The following is a 20092-nucleotide window of genomic DNA, read 5'->3' on the forward strand; positions in this document are numbered from 1 at the left end:
GATGCCTCACTTTTTATTTTTTGCTGTGATGGGTTTTTCACACACCCATCTATACTAGCTCTGAGAAAAGTGTTGAAAAAAGCATTTTTCTAAGTTCCCTTGACTGCATTCTTAATATGCTTTTACATAGGCACTGAATCCAAATAACGGTTTTGCTACTTACTGCACTACTTGACTGGCATTTTAGCTGATTTTGCCCAGATTCATTTTTCTTTTTTGTTCAGAAACAAAGTACTTCATATTGATTGTCTTTATCTTAAAGTGTATCCATTTTTAAATGAGAAAAAGTCCCCTTTACAAAGCCTAGCTTTTATCAGAAACCAGTAGCATTTTACCAGCAAGTATTTCGGACCTTTTCTATTTTCAGAAGAAGTTGAGGGAGCTCGGGTGCTCCCTAACAATAAAGCAGAGCACAGCGGTGGTTATTGTCTCCTAGCTTTTGTTCCACCACCATATGCTAAGGAAATGCTCTCAGAGTCCTGCTGAGCTATAGGATCTGAGCTTGTATTTGCTTGACAAACTAAACCAAATAGATGGACAAACACAAGGGTGTATAAATGGATCATCTTTTTTCTGTCTTATACACACAAAATCAGATTCTTAGGGGTTTTTTCCCCAAGTGCTGTGTCTGGCATGCTGCAGCGGGGAAGTGACTCAGCTTTGGAAACGGACCTTCCAGGCAGCTTGTACTAAAATGTTTTGCCAAAAGGACTGTGCTGTTACTGTATCTAATGCTGTCAAATTGCGGTTTGATGCTTATCGGAATGGATACAGAGAGAATAAGAGGCAGTAACAAGACAAGAAAGGAATGCATCTCAGCTTTGAAACCTCAGTTTACTTAATGCTGCTTGAGGATGCTGATCTGGGTCACTGTCAGAATAGTTCAATTCATCAGCAGAAAGAGAATTTTCTTATAGTCATCTCAGGCCTGTCAAGAAAGGAGAAGCACTGATTAAAATTATTTCACTCATTTCCGGGTTTAGCAAAAAACCTTCACTTCTTATTTTTCTACGTATTCTGCTGCGCAGACATTGCTCTCCTCTGCAGTGCTTCTGCTGTAGTTCTAAATCTATAATTTAATATTAGTGAGCAAAGCAAATAATAGCATCCCTTTTCTCATTACCCCTCCTTGACCCAGTCTACAGAAAAGTCAATATTTATCTCACTGATCAGCACTGAAGAAAATAGGGAAATACTCTGTGTTTTCTTGCTTGATTAAACCAGCTTTCTTCATTCTTTCTGGTTTTTGCCCTCATTATCATTTTAATATCAAAACTATTTTAGTTTAACGAGAAAATATTTTCTCATGACTGAGACTTTTTTCCACTTTGACCCATGCATTCTTTCCTCTTCAAAATTCCCCTTGTTTTGGCTTTGATTTATAATTGGACATGTGCCCAGTTAGCTTTGTGTTTGCACAATCTAACTGTTGTACAGTCTCCGTTCCATTCTATTTCAAAAGAGTCATAGTTTAACTGAAAGTCACATGATTAAAATATATATGTATTCAAAGGCTTGACAGCAGAAAATTACTGTTTAATCCTAGTAAAGGCAATAAAAAACCTAGGGAAGAAACATTTTTTCAAAAATTGTCCAGAAAAGCCAGTCAAAAGTGTTACATTTACTTAATGACCAAATATGTTCACTATGCAAATACAAGTAGTTTTCCAAAGGAGTATATTAGAACATGGCTAGTTGTTGAACAAAAAATGTGGATACAATGCTTAGAGTATAATATTTAGATTTAAAAGATGGCTAAATTGAAGCCTAAAATCTTTAATATATTCCATATATATTACATAAAAGGGTTAATAAATTCTTTAAAAGAGAAAGAATGGCTTTATGGGTCTTGGGGAAAATTCTTAATGGCTTTTGACAGCACTTAGGCTATGATGATATGGGATTTATCTGAAGAAGAATGCTATTCTGCAGATACTCAAAGAGTTGTCTTCCCCATTTTTAGGTGAATACTGATGTGCATTGTATCATTCATCTCAGTTCATAGGGACAAATGTTATGTGTCACAGTGTCCCTTACAATCTTGTCATAGGCAATTCTTCATGAACAAGCAGACATTCTTTAGCTCTTGTCCTTTAGCCATGAAGAAACTTAAAAACGGAGGGCACATTTTTAGCGAAGCTGGTGAGATTTTTGTAGATCTTATACCAAAGCTCTTATCTACTAGACAAGAGAAGAAAGAAATAGACTCAAGGCAAAAATTTAGAGCAAGGATGCATCTCCCTCCATCCTTTCCAAGCTAACATGAAAATTAAAAAGAAATGCTGGCGTTTGGAGAGTGAGGGTGCCAGGTTATACCGTTCTGACCATCCGTGCTTTCTCCTCCAGTCTCTCTTCCAAATTTCAAGGTACTCAAGGCAAATGAACAAAAAAAGATTTAGGATCCAGACGGATTTGTTAAGCTGGGTTCGTCCTGAGCACACAACACAGTCACATGGATTTAGGTTTGGAGCTGGCGTCTGTCTGGCGGGACAACTTTGCATAAGCCAGTGTAGACATACCGTAATTCAGGGAAGAGAATAAATCTCTGAAGCCCTGTTTAGAAAAACACAGAGGTATTTCATTAACTATGTGAGCATCAGCCTAACTGGATCACAAAGTCCTCTTGCATCTTGTTACAGTTAGGATCCAGCAGGCTCTTTGGGATGTGCTTTACCTACCAACTTCAGCAGGGTCCCAGCTGGTGGTGAGGTCACCTCGTGCCCGAGGGTGGCAGCGTGGAGTTTAGGGATGCTCCCCGCGTTTTGTTCTAGGCTGGGAATTCATGAGAGGGCCTCTGTGCTGCTTCAAGTGAGCAAATACAGTTGAATAATGTGCATCTACCACAATATTGTGCCTGTTTGTCACTACTGGATGGGCAAATTCCATTTGCAGGCGGGTGAGTGGAGTAGAGGCAGCTGATTACTGACAACTCAGAAGATCTGCTGGGAGAAAGGAGACTCTGGGATAAATTTCCCCTTCTGTTAATCACTGCAGACAAACACTGCTTCTGGGAGACAAACGGTTTGGGGGAGGCATTTTTTACAGACATCATGAAGATTATGTGTATGTAGTTAAACAAAAATAACAGCAGAGTCAGCTTTTCTTCCCTGCAAGGAGCTCAGGTTCAGCAGGAGTCCACAGTAGAGTACAAATGTGCATGTATTCAGGTGAAAGTCTGAAATTATTTTCTTTGGATGCAAATAGAAAAGTCTTCAAACCCAGTCAGATAAACAACAAAATTGCCTTAGAAACAGCACCATATAATGCCATTAAAAACCATGCGTTTCAATTCAAGGGAATTTTTAGTTTGTTTCTGCAATATTGCTTAAGGGATTATTTTGGTTTGCCACTGTATTGGCACTCCTTAACTTTGGTCTTAGTTTCTCCCTCTGTGAACACAGCTCAGACACAGACTAAAGCTGCGTGAGATCGTAACACCTGCTGGGAAAATTCTGCCATTTGGAAGCCAGGGCACCAGAGGGCTGAAGGGCGAAGGGGAGAGCTCAGGAGGGCGATAAGAAGAGACATACAGTCTAGTATCGGGTGAGGTTGTCCAGCAGAGAGGATGAATGTAAGAAATTACTTTTCACTGAAAGAGCTGGAAAGGAAATAGAGTGAAGAAGTTAGGAGTTAAAACATTGTTGAAAGAAGATGAAAGACTGAACAGGTAAAGTACACTGTATAGTCTGAAACGTCATGGTTTTGGCTTATATGAAGAAATGCTTCCCAGAAATGCTTCCCTGTAAATTCTTCTTAAATTTGGAATTATGTGTCAGCTGTAGCCCAAGCAGCCCAAGCCTATGCTGTTTGTACACAGAGAGGTCTCCTGAGACTGCGGGATGGGCTAGAGACCAATAATAAATAGATCTTGATCATGTTTCCAAAAACCTAAGCCCAGGCCATTTATAATGATGTGGTTACAAAGGATGGGGCAAACCTAAAAGCCCATCTGAGAAAACTAAGACCTACTGTTACTTCTGCTTGTAACAGGCCAATCTTGCAGGCAGAATTCTCATTTACCATTCTAAAGTGTTGTGTGCAAGCTTCAGGCTGCATTTGAGTGTTGTGTTCAAAAGAACAAACTTCTTTCATTATTTCTTTAAAATTAATGGCAAGCCATAAGAGACTTAGTTGAAAACTGCATCTTAAGAGATTTTTTTCCACCTTTATCTAGAAACTTTTGAAGATCTTCCTTTTTCAGCTAGAGATAGCATTTCCCTGTTTCAGCTTGTCGAGAAACCACTAAGACTCGCTTTTCTCAGGGCATTTCAGTTGGGAACTTGCTATCTGAGCTAAAATGCAGATCCATGAAAAAATTAAGTGAATGAATAAAGAGAGGTAAACCTTTGAGGGCCACCAAGCTGAAGGGAACAAGGAAAGGGTGTGCAGTCAGCACTTCTTAGATGGAAATCAGCAATGATGATTATTTCCCATTGATGACAGGAGATATCAAAGAATAATCATCTACCATTTTCTAAATATGCCACAGCGAGCTCAGCTGAATTAAGCTTTATGTAAAGTGAGCAAGTAGGCCCCACATATCCTAGCAACTGTGATGGACTTTAAATATGAAATGGTGCGGTTTTAAAAATCCTGAATGAGCTTTTACAGCCACTTCTCACAAGGTTAGCTTTTGTAAATCACTGCAAAGCAGAAGACATAGTTAGCTGTCTTCCCACAGCAGATTATTTTTACCCACAATTAAATGCAGGTGCAGACTTACTAATTATGTGGTTATCAGTCTAAAAATGGTAAAGATGCAGGCATAATTAGTTGTATCTGTAGTTTTGTATCCACTGAAGGTCACATAGAATATATGCCTGAAACTCAGGTCACCAGCTGATGTTAGGTATGGCCATTTACCCCCACTAAAAGCCATGTCTGAAATTCATGCTACCCACCCTGCAAAATAAAATAAGATGAAATGAGAAAGAAGTATGTGTCTGTGTCTGTCAATCTATCTATCTCAAACTTTATCGCAGAGTGTTGTTTCCCAGAGATACACATTTTTCTGAGAGGTAAAATACCATTTCAAAAAATAAATATGACTAGTCAGACATTCCAGTTTTGACCTTTTACAGTCAAAAGGGAGGAAGAATTACTATTGCTTTAAGCTTATTCACACAACTATTGACTGTGAGTAGTTGGTTAGCAGTCATTTGTAGTCAGGCTCACATTTTTACCACTAAATCAGAAAGAGAATTCTATATTAAAATCACAATACTTCATCTTCTTGGGAAATGCACGCAACAGTAGAGGCTTGTTTAGGGGTGATCCTGCAGACAAATGGGGCAAAAATATTAGCAAGCCAAATGCTTGGCTTAAAACATCACCAAGTTTATTTGAAAAGGTCAGTGACCATTTTTTTACTCTATGAAAAGTAAAGAGCAGCTTTCTCCATCCCAGGGGGTGGAAGTGGCCTTTCAGCCATCCACCCAATGGGTAAACAAGAGCAGAGAAAAGGAAAAGGAAACATTAGCAGCCAGAGTGTGCATGATTTATGTTTTGTTAAGCTCAGTTAGGTCTCTGGTCAGAACTAGCTCATACCAGGTCCATTCACAGGCACAGACCTCACTATTTACTCTTCTTTTCAATGAAAATTAAATGCTTACTTTACCAGAACATACATCTTAAATAAAAAGGTCTTCCACTGTAGCCTTTGGAAAAGCAGTGGAAGAAACAGCAGTGGTATGCAAAACCTGGCCGGGGAGCTGTGGGCTCTGTCAGCATGCAGGTCATTTTATTCCTCCTTATTTGCTCATGTGTGGACTAGCAAAATGAAGTTTAGCCTACTGAAAAAGAGCCTAACGACATCTTTTCCCTATGTGAGTTCAGTTTACTTACTAGAGTGGGGAAGGGTGTCATTTGCTTTTATCACTAACTGATTCCAGTATGCAAAATCAGATCATTACCCAACCACTGCCTGGAGTGGCTCCACAAGTCATTCATCCCTGATACAAATTTACAGCTCGAGTTTTTTTCAGTGTTGTTGCATAGAAATGCATGTGTAACACCACAGTCGTAGTGCATTCAAACCTGAGTGGTGCTCTGAGAACACGGATCTTGCACCAGATCTGTGGTCACACATGATTATGGGGAACCAAAATGTGGTGCATTAAAAGGGAATTTCTGTCACTGCATTTCCCCTACTTTCAGGTGATGAAGAGCATTTGAATCTCAGAAACATTCCTGGTTTGTTAAACTAGTCAAACAAAAGCACTGACTACAGTTCCCTGGATTTTTAGTTTTAGTTGTTTTGTTTTTTTTTTTTTTGTCTAGTGAACGTGGTTTCCTCTCCGCTGTAGCTGAAATGTCAGCTAGCAAAAATTATTTGGTTTTGGTGTCGTACACAGCCCAGTTCTCTGTTATGTTAAGCCTGCTGAAAGATAAACTTCAAGATCAAAGCAAATTTTTGTCCCCATGGTTTATTTCATCTAGACTTTAGAAAGATGTGGGCACTGTGTGCTAAAGATTTACTCCTACTGAGTCTTCTGTTGTTTATCCATTTCAGTTGTTCCATCTGTCAGACCATCTGCCTCCCAATGACCCTATTTCCTTTTTTTTCCCCCATTTGTATTACAGGTCCATACATTTCGAGGTCCACACTGGTGTGAATACTGCGCCAACTTCATGTGGGGTCTCATTGCTCAGGGAGTGAGGTGTTCAGGTAACCCTGCAACATTTTCTGTCATTCTCTTGAAATGCTCAAACACCTCTCCCACCCCCAGCCTGCACTCCCTGCAGGAGTGGGGGTAAGGGTTATTTTACAGAACAAGGCAAGAAATCCTCCTGCGCATTTTTTATTTTTATTTTTTATTTTTATTTTTATTTATACAGCATTGTCATTTTCCCCATTAGCTGGTTGAGAAATGAAGCCACCATCCCTTGCTCACTGAGGGTGACATCCTTTCGGTAGTACCTTGGTCATGTGTGTGCCTTGGTGTGTACATTGATCTTTATGGCTAAGTTATCCCTGAATGTTTTTATGTCTTAAGAAGCAAGCCCTGGAAATGGCAGAGCCATTCAGCAGCTAGGCTTCTTAACTCATCTTTCTGCAACCAATTGCTGAGAAGTGCCCTTGTCTGCAAAAAGACTGTCACCTGTTTCCTATAAAAATACCATGCATTGCTGCAAGTCTGAAGTATCCTACCTCAAGGGAAAGCAAAAAATATGACCTTCATTTTCCTATAAAGATTAGTTTTCTGGTGCCTTTATAACTGTATTAGCATTTTAATGGTGTTTTAATTATTTTGAATTTGTTTGTTCTTTTGTGAAAAATAATCATCTTGGAAAAATGGAATAATCATCACATCATGAGCTTTTGGATTCAGCAAGTGAAATAGTATTTGGTGCACTGCAAATGGAGTTTCATAACTTCTTTCTGTGGCCCTTCAATCCCTTCCATGTCTCGCCTGAGTATGCTTCTGTCTTACCTCTCCCTGCCCTGGCCTTGAGACTGGCACCAAACACATCTGATCCTGACATCTGCCTTTCATGGGTAGAGGAGGTGGTTGTTACCTAAATTTTAGACTGCAGTTTGAAGGATCAAATACATTTCACAAATGCACAGTTTTATTAAGCACAGTTTCAGTGACTGCTACATCTTGTCTGCCTGTAGATGAAATGGTGACACAAAGAATATGAGAAGGACATTAAAAAAAGAGGAAAATGAATAGTAGTTTGCTTTTCAAGCTATTTGATCTTAAACACAAGTGTGCAAAAACTGACCTTACTAATGCATAGCACTGTATTTGTTCACGTTAATAAAATATTAAACTTATGAAAAGGCTTATTTATTTAGTATAAAACATAATACTCTCCCTCATTAAATTACCAACATTTAACTCTAAGTAGACAGATGCATTTGGATTTAAATCCACATGCTAGGAGAACATCACTGAAAACAATACAGGGAGAATCCTAACTGCAGCTGCTCACATTTGTTTAGATTTTGCAGAACAATAATATATTATTCAGTAATAACTGTATGGAGAAACACACATAAACCCACTCAATTCCATTAAATGTGTAGGTGTGTTTGTAGTGATTATATGATTTTGCTTGATAAATATTTTATAGAGAATAATACTGAAATGTGCTGTAAATAATAGTCATGTTTACGTTTTTCATAGCTCAGGCAGTAAATCAACACAAAAAAACAGTAAGTGACTTGCTAGTGATGATATTAGACATGTTAAGTTATCCCAAAGGGTACTGTCAGTGATGGGCATGACTGGGAAGGCATTAAAACAGGAATCAGAGTTATGTGAGATAATGTGATTCACAATGGTGGTGTTTGCTTTACTGAGGCTTATAAATTAATTTGGCTGAATATTTGAATCTGTTAGAAATGTGGAGATCAAGCAGTGATGTTTAAGTTAATAAAAACCTACTCAAGCAACAAGTAGGATTTGACTCGAGTAGGACACCAACAACCATCTGTAAAATTAATCCCTTTTATACATTATGCCTTTCCCAGCATTTTATATGTCTGAACTGACCTACAGACTAAACAGAGGGGACGCTTTAGTCACCAGTGAAGTGATAAGACAGGGATGGGAAGGCTGCTGATGTGGCAGAGAAAGCAAAAATGCGACATTCCAGGAATGTGGAAGGGAAAGGGAGGTACGCTAGCTGAAAGCACTGTCCCAGTCTGAGTGCTCGGGTGAATCTTAGGTCCTTCACCCGTTAGCATTAGCAGCTCTAAGCCACAAGCTGGCCAGCAGAAGACAGTCATTACTGTGCTAATTTTATAAAAGGCTAAACTCAAATACCCAGAAGTTAAGTCCCACACGTTCAAATGCAATACCTAGAGCTACGTGTCTGGCAGTGAACTGACCCAGACTGCACCAGTGGTCACCTCCATCTCAGAGGGTTATGAGGGACATCCAGAGCTTTTATAGCTTTTTAACAACTCTGCTGGAGTTCACTTTACCAACCACAAGTTTTTTACAGATTTCCATGCTTGTCTTTCTCATCTCCATCTTATTTATTGTAGCTTTGCTGACTGATGGGGAAACTATGCACCTTGCTTGATGTGGCCCAAGGAAATAAATTGTTAGACAAGACCTATCAGCATTAGTATTAATTAATTAACAGCTAACTTTGTTTACAGACTGCGGGTTGAACGTACATAAGCAGTGCTCCAAATACGTGCCCAATGACTGCCAACCAGACCTCAAGAGGATAAAGAGAGTCTACTGCTGTGATCTCACCACACTAGTGAAAGCCCACAATACCCAGAGGCCAATGGTTGTGGATTCGTGCATTCGAGAGATCGAAGCAAGAGGTTTGTGTGTTTAGGAAAGCAGCGGACACAATTAAATGAAGATAACTTGAATTATGTGCTAAGCTAGGATATGGTAGTATGCTCAGGCACACTGAAGACAAAATGAGAGAAGGGCTATTTTAGTGTAGGTGATACATTGCTTTGCATTAGCTAGTAAAATTAAATCATAGCATTTCATAATGCAGTTTCCTGAAATGCTTTCTGAAAACATGTCAAAACATGTATTATGTTACACTTCTGAAAGGGGTGAACTTTAAAGTGAACTTTTAAGTTCATGTTCATGTGTCTTTTTTCATTATTTTCTTTTAACGTACCTAGGGACACTTCCAATTTCAGAGTAATCAGTTTAAATCAAATCCCCTATTAATAACCTTTCCAGGCATTAGGAGCAAGCGAACACAAGTGACTGGAAGTGACTCAGACTAGTGAGGTCACAGGCTGTGTGTTTTGTGGTAGGTCACAAACTGCACAGGGTTCCTCATAAAGCTGAGCTACTGACTGATGGATACTGTGGCTCAGGCAGCTCAGCCAAAATTCCAGCTTGTAACAGGTTTTTGGTACACAGACACGTGCCAGATTGAAGAAATACTGTATCAACTCCAACACAACACAGTAATGATCACATATTTTTGCTTTGGATAGCAAATGTGTATGCCATGCTGCCCAATAAGCCAAATTTTCTTGTTAGTTATAGCTTCACACACGAATCTCATAATGTTGAATTCATCCCAGTAATCTGCATGGCAACACCCTGATACTAGCCATAGGGATTTCAAAGCCACTCATCATCTACTGAAATGAATTAAAGATTTACAAGTAAATCCCCTGCACTGCTCTGTAAAGCTCTACCAGGATTATATCATCATTGCAGGGACAAATAGAAAGAATAGTTTGGACTAAGACAGAAGAGCTTTCCTCTGATGATATAGCAGGAAGATACACTGCATTTGGGATCTAATCACTTACTTGTACATTTATTGATTAAGATAAAATCTGCTGCCTGCTCTCTGTTTTTTTAACAGCTTTAAATTCCTTTCCTTTATTGCCAAAGAACTATGTAGGATACTGATTTCATTCTTAAGAAAACAAAGAGTATTGGATCTTATAAGTAGGTTAGCACTATGCATAGTCACAATAAGGAGTCTGGGATTAAAATAAATAATATGTGTGTAACTGTGCTTGTCTAGCTCTGCCTGCTCTGCTGGGCTGCCCTGCATTTCATTTTGGTGTGGAGCAATGGGGGGAGAGTTGTGCAAGTGAGCAGGTCTCCTGTGCTGAAAGAACTGCAGAAAGGATGTACTGATGTGGGAGAGAACAGTATCCATCACATCTATCTGCTGTGTATAAGTAAAAGCTGACAGCAAAACTGAGAACAAATGTGCTCATAGGGAAAGACAGTCTCTTACTTGCATTGCTATTTATCATTAAGCAACTGGTAAAAGGAAAGGAGACCTTTAAAGCTTTATTAATTATAGCCAAATCCAGGAAAATCTCCCACATAAAATTAATAAATCGTTATAACATCACATGCCCCACCATTAGCAAATTACAGTATTTTCCTCTAATATAATCAACTGTGTACCTAACAAAATCAGAAAGTATAAACTCTGAAATTCTTTAATCCTTTAAAAAACAATTTAAAATTATCTTGATCCTTCCTTATATGCTCCAGAGTTTCACATTACTAAGTGTGTGTAGTTTGCTACACTTACTAGATCTGTTGTTAACCAAGAACTTTTTGTTTCAGGTTTAAAGTCTGAGGGCCTCTACAGAGTCTCAGGCTTCACTGAGCATATTGAAGATGTGAAAATGGCCTTTGATCGAGGTATACCATTTTTTAATCTTTTACAACTTTAACCTAAACTTTCAGTTCTAGGACTTTTCAGTTCTCTTTGGGTTTCCATAGGTACTGTGGTAATGAAACTGACATATAAGCACAAGCACAGAAAGCAACCTGCCTTTTCTGAGTTCTCAAATTAAAGACATCGTATTTCATAGTTGGAAGGAATAATTAAACAGTGAGTGATGGTAAGCAGAAGGCTGAATGCTTGAGGGACTGGATGATTGCTCAACCTAGAAGCACAGCCTAGGCTCCTAGTTCAAGTATGAGCCTAGGTAGTACCAGGGGAAAGTTCTTAGTCCTATCTTTAGTAGACTTAGTGCTTTACAATACAATAATCTCTTTATGAGTTTAAGAACTAGGAACTTCAACTGGGAAGTCAATCTGCAGGTAGCCTTCTAGAAAGCACTGCACCATTGTGCATGATTGCATTTGTCAACAGATGAGAGGAGCATTGAGGAGATTTCTTTGTCTAGCGTATTGAAAAACTAATAATTAAAACACTGCCTAATTACCATCCTGGTAGCCCTCCTGATTTGATTTAGCTGATTGCATTGGTTCTGGTTGTGCACAGAGTCTTTGTACACAGGACTAATTTTAAGTATATATGTAAATGGGTGTCAAGCAGGGCCTTCATCAACAGAAGACATTTTCAAGTACATTTAAGAAGTTACATAAATATTTTTCGCCTTTCCCGTAAACAGTGTTTTCCTTCCTACTTAATTTTTTCAGGTATTACCTCTGCTATGTTAGGGAATAGGGACAGACACAGCCCAGTGATCACAAGCCCAGGTCACGTCAGAAAGTCAGCCTGTGGGACCAGAAGGGCGCACAGCCAGGCACAGGCATGGCCATGGCACAGCTGGAGACAGCTATGATGCAGCTCAGGCAGGGACTGGGGGCCCTGAGGACCCATGGGCAGGAGGTGTGGGGGCTCCAGGGGAGGCTGAGCAGGGCCAGTCAGGTCTATGGGTGGCGTTTGTCATGCAGACATCACTGGCAGAGAAAGTCCAACTAGGAATTTCCAAAGTGACTGTTTTCATGATACACCAAAATATCCTTTCAAAAAGAATAAATATTTTTAAATGTGTTGGATGCTGCAGTTGTGAACATGTGCATATACACACATAGCTCAGCCATGATTTGGGCGAAGGAGATGCACAGTGATATGACTGCTATCATAGAAAGATACATGTTGCAGATGTGCCACATGAAGCACAGTCCCCATAGGTCCCACTCTGCTCCCTGCAAGTAGATCTGGCTGGCAAACCCTTTTATTCTGTGTTAATTCTCTTCTAAGTGTACCAACCTGAATGAAACCCAGAAGGAGAAGCACAGGTTGAGGCGGGAAGAGTTTGAAGAAAGCAGATGGAAATTTATGTCTGAGCATGACTTGAATACTGCTGCAGCTGTAGTTCCTTTGCAGATGCTTCGAACCATTGGAGCTAATTCAGTTTTACAGGCAGCGTATCTTTTATTGTCGCATATACTCATGGCATAATCTGGTGACAGTACACACTTGAATTAGACCCACAGCAAGGAAGAAAGTGTGATTTACCAGCAAAGAAGGCAGCATCTAGAAACAGGAAGAGTAAGGTCACTAGCACTGTTGGACTTCCAATGGAAAAAAAGCATGGATAAACATGGAAGCAAAGAAGGCAAGAACCGAGTTTGCATACAACAGCTATGGGGAAAACCATTGGGCATAAATTGATAAAAAGCTGTGTCTTCCTTTTCTTTTAATAATCTCGTGAGGGGAAAAGGCTAAGAAAGGAAAGAGAGGTTGTTGCCATGAATAATGCTAAAAGGAGCAGAACAGTGAACAAAACCTTGTTATGACAATTGCATGACTAGCGTATTGCTGAGACCAGAAGCTGAAAACTTTCAAAGTCTTCCAGTTTTTAAAATGTTTTCTCCCTGAACTGAGGTGGAAAAGCAGGAGGAGTTAGGGGGTTTTTGCAGGAAGGGATGTAAAGAAAACCAAAATAGATTTTTTTTTGTTCTGACTTGTGGGCTGTGCAGCTAGAAAGTGGTTGTCAGCTGGCAGAAGGTTGAATTGGCAAGACATTTCCAACCTGGCAGCTCAGGGCTTGCTTCCCTGTCATATCCAAGTTTACAGAGACAGGGACCCCACCGTCCCTTTTGCATCCAGTCCCACAGGTAGGAACATCGCTTTTCTGCTGCCCAGTTACCCCTGCTTAGCCCTGTAAGCCAGAGCAGCAGGCAGTGGTCTATCCCAAGGATGTAGAATATCCCAGATCTCTGTCCCAGGTGACAGTGCTGGGAGAGAAGGGAGCTGAGAGCCAGGTGGCAGGTCTCACCTCCAGCAACACCTGGAAGGTCTTTATTCAAATGTCAGTTTCTGCCCAGAAAGTGAAGTTTGTGGGAGTTTTACAGAACCGTTGTTTCCACATTCACTACATAAAATTAACATTTTTTTTCAAAAGTAAAAAAAAAAAAAAAAAAAAGAAAATTTGTGTCAAATATAAAATGGAAAATTCCTGATCACTTCTGGTTAATAGATAGGTGTTGCAGCAGAAACAGCCCTATCTGTGGCCACATAACTATCTCAGACATCTCTGAAGTGTGATACATAGCAGAAGGTAAATGTGTTTTAAAAGAGCTTGAGATAGTTAGCTGTCAAAGGAGAAGCTGAGTGCAGGGATATGAACCAAAGAAGAGAACTCTTTAATCTAATGCATAGTCTTGGCACAATACTAGAGGGTGTACACTGGCCAGGAATAAATATAGTTTGACAATTCAAAGACCATTTTTTAACCATCTGACAGTAAGACGCTGAAACAACCTTCTAATAAGAGCAGGGATAAAAACCTTAACTAGTTTTAAAATGGAAGTTCAGGGGTTTACGAGAAGGTTTATATGGTGTGGGGCCTGCAGTAGCAGAACACTGCACTCTGCCATTACAGAGGTCCCTCCCTGCCTGTCATTTCCAAGTCAGTCCCCAGGCATCTGGCTGGAATGCCAGTATGCTTTTGCATCTCTGGAAATACAGCTTTTAATAAAAGTGTTTGAAAATAAACATGCAAGGAGTCCTCCCATTTTAATGCGCAGGACGCCTCCTTCAAATAATGACATCAAGCTTTCTGGTTTCCCAAGCTCTTTCTCAAGACACAGGAGCCTGAAGACAGTTTGATACAGGGGTGAGGCATAGGGACTGACTCGGCCGCAGGGTACCTCTCCTGCTGATTTCATGTGCAGCTGAAGGGATGCAATGAAGAGAAGCCAGCCCTCCCTCTGACTAATTCTGCTTTGCCCAAGGGGCATTCACTTGTTGCTTCCAAAGAATTATAGTGAGAACAGAAAAGCAAAGGCAGGTTTGAAAGTTAACATCTTGGGAAGAGAATGGCATCCCACATAATATTATTTGGACCCAGTGAAGCTGGGGTAGCTGGTTTTAAAACAGGGAGAAGTTGGTCCTCATCTCATTTAAACTAAGACTCCCTTCCAAAGCAGTGTAAATACCCCTACTGTAAATTAGCATTAGGCTCTCTGAGGCACTGACAATGTTCCATTTTAGTGATTTCTGTAATGAGAAGGAGGGGAATAATGTGGATTTATTTAATCTGGTGAATGTTGGTGCTGTAGAATGACAGTTGCTTTCTGTCAGCATTGTTGAGCTGTGGCGTGGTGGCATCCAGAAAACACTCATTGTGCGCTTTATCCACAGAGCTGCCATTGTCACCAGTGCATTCTGTCCCCCTACTTGTTTGCATGACTGGCTGGTACAATGCACTTGCTAAAAATATTATGCTGTTAAATATTACATGAGTACTTAGAGGAATCCTAACTCATACTCAGTCTTTTGCCAGTGTAGCTGAAACCCTGTCAAATGCCAAATCCAAGAAAAAACACTAAGAAGCATGTCAGCATGCTGAAGGTTGTGCAGTAAAAACAAAGTGTTAAGGAAAAAGGAACTTAAGTAGAAAAGTATTTCAGTATGCAGAGGGCATAGCTGAGGCTTTAAGAATGTAATACTTATTCCATTTCATTCTCTAATAAACTATTTCTATGGTATTCACAGTCAGCTGAAACCTTTAAGGAACAGAATAAAGACTTTCTTTGTCCTGAGATACTCATAATGCAATAAGATATGTTGAGTCAAGTAACAAGGAAAGAGAAATGATGGACTTTGGGTAGGATTAGGTTTGTAAAGCTGAAATGAACTATATATTTGTAATCTAAAAGTAAAATAAAGGGATTGTATTAACATATGGCCACTGAAAATGCTAATCACAATCTGAGGAAAATTGCTATATTGAAGAGTGAAAAAAATTATTGTGGTAATGCAGAAGGTACCATATAAAATAAGTGTAGTTCATCAGTATGATATTGCAGAGGATCCTCTGTGAAATAATGTGCCATGAATTTACCAGCAATGAAATAACTTTTCTTTCTTAAGTGCTTTGAATTTTAAGTGTGTTTAAATAAAAATATAGATCCAGGAATTTGATGAGGATAGGAAATAAGTGCAACCTGCCAAGGGCTTTCAATTGCTCAAATTGAAAGGGGAAAAAAAAAAAAAAAGACAATCCAAAATCTACCAAAGGAAAATAAAAATCTGCCTTCCCCTACATACACACTGCAGAAATGTGTAGGTATATTATAACAGCTGTATTATTACACTCAGTTTAAACTCAGAGCATTTAGAGCATTTCCAATGGATGTATATTTGTCTCTGAAGTGAAGACAAAAATCTTTGACTTGGGAATGAATGCATTTTTCCTACAGTAAATGAATATGTAAATAAGAGTTATGTTTGAAGTACATTGTAGCTGGAAGTACGTCTAGCTGAAGTGCCCCTTTAAGCTTGCTGGGCTGCTTTGTAAAAGTACTAAATAAATAACACTTCCATTTATTGTACTGGTGACCAGGATAATAGATGCAACCTTCTGCTTTGCTATATCTGTTCTGATGCAGCTGCTGGCTCCTTGGAGGTATCTGTTTTCAGTGGAGCATTTTGAGTGCTCAGTGTCCATCAATTAAATAGAGCTCTCCACACAAAGCTTTACAAGACTAATGCTACCGTGCCTGGAACGTGTGGATTAAACAAAAGATTGGGGCAGTGTAAACATCCTCCTAGGGCTTATTGATGCTGTATTAAATTAAATGCTGATGGATGTATTCAGACTGTTCAGCTGCATCAAGAAAGGCTGCTTGTTTTAAACACTTAAGCATATAATCTCCTCTTGATGAGAACATGTAGTGCTATTAGTCTTAATGAGAATTATGTGCATACATTGGACGGGACATATCCCTTCAAGATTAATGCCACAGGTTTGTATAAAATGTCTACAATCAATATAAACTCTTTTTACTCTGCTGTGAAAACCTTTATCACCATCTTAGATGCCATGTATCAAGCACACCCGCTCATCTGTCTGTATCAGATTGTGTCTACAAGCACTAGCTACAGTGAGACAAGCAAGGCTATGGCTTTACAGCATGTTAGTGCCTCAGTGGTAACAGCCCAAGCTTGTGCTTGCACCTCCTGGCAGATACAAGCAAACTCCTCTCCACTGTTCAAGCAAGCATAACCTCACATCACCCCACTCACCGTATGGTCCTAATCTTCACCACCTCCTGCTAGGGAAGCGGTATTATCCTCACTTGAAAGTTGGGGAATAAGGACTATGTGGTATGACTGATCTCAGAGTACCCTGAGGTAAAGCACGGGTTTAAATCCAGGCAGCCTTAGCCCCTGCTTGACCAGTGTCCTACCCCATCTTTCTACTGGAAGACTGCCAAGGACAGGCCACAGGAGGGGTGGGCAGTAGAATTTCCTGGTCTGGAGAAAAATGTGGGTATGAGGGTACTAGGTAGTACAGAACAGATGTAGTCATTTGAACTTGAAAAATATTAGTGATCCAGCCTCTCTGCTAGTTCTTGTCATTTCACTCATTGCAAGCCATGCATTGGTCAAAGTCACACTTAAAAATGTTAAGATCATGTGATTAAAAGTGCTCCATAACGGAGTTCTAACTGTGTCATAATATGTGACCAAAAAAATGTATGTCATTTCAGTTGCATAATTCATCTACTTAGCTGTTCATCCATTACAAGTATCCATATTCATTTAACAAATTGCAATCCACATTTCAGAATAAATTGTATAGCTAAATGCCACAGCATGTCTATTTACATTCAGATCTCTGCTATAAATAAATAAGTCGAATATTAAGACATTAGAGGACATCCAGAAAGTAAGGTGGCTTTCTTATTAGGTAGTCAGTATAGACAGATTGGTGCGAGAATTAAAAGATTCAGACGTTTACTCTGATTTTTTCTGCTGGTCTCCTGAGGGTCATTGGAAATTTGTGTTATTTTTCTGTGCCTCTGTTTCCCCAAGTAAAAATTAAAAGAATCATTCATACTCCTATGCATTGATCTGTGGATACAAAATACAACATCAGAACAAGTTATTAGTAGCTTATTTTCACTGAATAAATGGGCCAAATTCAATAAATACATTATTAACATGATTTTTCATCCAACATTAAAACATTATGTGTGAGATGGTACACTGCAGATATTGTCTGTGAAAGATGTAAGCAAATAAATTGTTTACTGAAGTAACTACGGTTCCTCATTCATATATTGTAAAGTTGGTAGCGATATATTCTCATTTAAGCTTTCCAAATGCTTTCAGGTTGTTTTTTCTTGTCAGCTTGGACACAATAAATCTGAATTAGAGGCCTAGCCTTTCTTCAGTCAGAATTAGCCTGGTTTCAAAAAGATTTCTTCCTCCTCTTCTAGATGGTGACAAGGCTGATATTTCTGCCAGTATTTATCCAGACATAAACATCATTGCTGGAGCACTGAAGCTATACTTCAGAGACTTACCAATTCCCGTCATCACCTATGACACCTATTCCAAATTCATAGAGGCAGCGAGTAAGTATTGCATAGTAATTTGTACTGATCTTTAATTACAATTCCCATCCATAAAGCCATCCATGTTAAAGAATAAGAAAAGGCAGACAACAAATTAGAAGCAAGGGTTGTTATGTTCATTGCTTCTGTGCCTTGTTCTTCTTTCACATGAAACTATTGCCTGATTGTTAATGGGATGGGACATCATGCAGATTAAAAAAATAAATGTAGGATATCAAAATAACTGACCAATTTCAGAAAGTGTGGTTTCAGTGTCAGTTGGTGAAGCTATGACATGCCCTGGGATGGGATTTTGAATGGAATTGCTTGCTATTTTCTTGTCACAACCCAAATTTTGTGCCAGGAGGCAGAATGTCCAGTGTCATTGCAAGGGCTGCATCTGGCACTGGGCGGATCCCAGGATTGGTATCATGGTGGTAACGCTGGCCGCCAGACACATGCAAGCCTGGGTGATCAGTGAGGGTTCAGGGTTGTGTGAGCCTTGAAGGTGCATCCCATTTCCCCACCATTTTTCCCATCTCTTATATTTGGGCCTCCTTTGGCACCAGATCTGCACTGCAGACAGGCGCATCATTCAGTCAGTGAGGGATCAGAGCAATAAGACACCCCACAAAGCACATCTGCTCCACTGTTCAGGTGCATCCACTGTTATTAGTCCTACAGGACCTAACCCATGTCCAGACAGGAGGCACGTGCAGTTACCACCCACCCAGAGCCGGCAGGTCGTGCGTGCACGCTGTCAGAGAGGGAGAACAGCAGCATTCATTGCTGTAATGTTGGCAGAGGGAGCTGAGACAGGTTCTGTTCTCTGGGGCACAGCCTTCCACATAATGATAGTCCCTAATGAAAATTTACCAGATAGATTGCATCAAAATCAGATTATTAGCAAAATTGTTGAAGACCTGAGGTATCTAAGAAGTAGCATGCTTTCTTCTTTACAAACATATCCTTAGTAATTTTGAAATGGCACCCAGTATATTGATAAGCATCAGGAAGAGTGGTCTGTCTGTGTGACTTGCTGCCTTCCCTTCCCCTCTGGCTTAACCCAGCCTTGCACTACCCATTCCCAGATACCTCTCTCCTGCACTCTCCTCTTCCTCGCTGGCAGAGAAATTATTCTTGCTCATCACTTGTCCTCTAAAGAACGTGTCCAGAGGAATCAGTTCCTATCATGTCAATACGCCAATCTCTTAGAAGTAGGACAGGTCAGGAGGATTCTTAGTCTTCTAAAATTATGGGCCTCTGGTGCCATTTGTATGAAAAGTCATGCAGCAAATATAACTCAACTCAGTTCACATTTTAGGAATTGATAATTTTCCTGTAAAATACATGTAAATCCTGCTCAAATTGTTAGAGAGATTGCCAAACAGTCTTAAGTAAGCACTCATGCTTTCTGATCACCAATACCTACATATTTAAATATGTTCACAAATCTTTGTTTATGTAATTCCATCTAATTTCAATCTCTATCTAAATTTACATATTCAAGCATAGTATCTAAAAGCATGTATCAACACTCCCATCTAGTTTTGAAGGCTAATGGAATTAAAATCTCATGTAAGATTTTAAAGAGTGAGTTCTGGGGAGAGTATTATGAAGCACTTAATGAAGCTTGGGTACTGTATCTATACAGGCCTGTAGGTAGAGCTACAAACCATAGAGTCAACTATGGGGTGGTCTTTGTTGCTGATTTCTTTGGGTTTTTTGAAGCTGCAGAAGTTGCTGATAAGCTCCATGTTTATACGTTTTTTATCCCTCCAAGCACAGTCAATGGCTTGTAAATGACTTGATAATAATAAGTTAGCTTCCTGAATTATGCTGTTTACAAATGGAAAGCCCTATTGACATTAATCCTGTTTGGTGTTTTTACAGAAATCTCCAATCCTGATGAACGACTAGAAGCAATACATGAAGTGTTGATGTTACTCCCTGCTGCTCACTACGAGACACTTAGATACCTAATGATTCATCTCAAAAAGTGAGTTAATTGGCAATGAGTTCTTGAAGAGCTTAACAATTTTCTGCTTTGAAAAATTACAGAAAGTACCAGT

The 20092-nt window shown here is 39.6% G+C and overlaps 1 protein-coding gene across 7 annotated transcripts in view; it reads left to right on the forward strand.

Annotated features, from left to right (window-relative positions):
• The window catches only part of CHN2 (chimerin 2), a 163382-nt gene that overhangs the window by 137848 nt on the left and 5442 nt on the right, over positions 1-20092 (forward strand). For 2 of the 7 annotated variants that reach the window (XM_074900457.1, XM_074900458.1), the window contains 5 exons: positions 6583-6667; positions 9116-9289; positions 11037-11114; positions 17904-18041; positions 19914-20019. In XM_074900457.1, the coding sequence (XP_074756558.1) occupies positions 6583-6667; positions 9116-9289; positions 11037-11114; positions 17904-18041; positions 19914-20019 (581 nt within the window). The remainder of the gene's footprint in view (positions 1-6582; positions 6668-9115; positions 9290-11036; positions 11115-17903; positions 18042-19913; positions 20020-20092) is intronic. The other 5 variants (XM_074900459.1, XM_074900462.1, XM_074900460.1 and 2 more) reach the window with 4 other exon arrangements.

Source organism: Athene noctua, chromosome 2 (assembly GCF_965140245.1).
Source record: "Athene noctua chromosome 2, bAthNoc1.hap1.1, whole genome shotgun sequence".
In the NCBI taxonomy this organism is placed as follows: domain Eukaryota; kingdom Metazoa; phylum Chordata; class Aves; order Strigiformes; family Strigidae; genus Athene; species Athene noctua.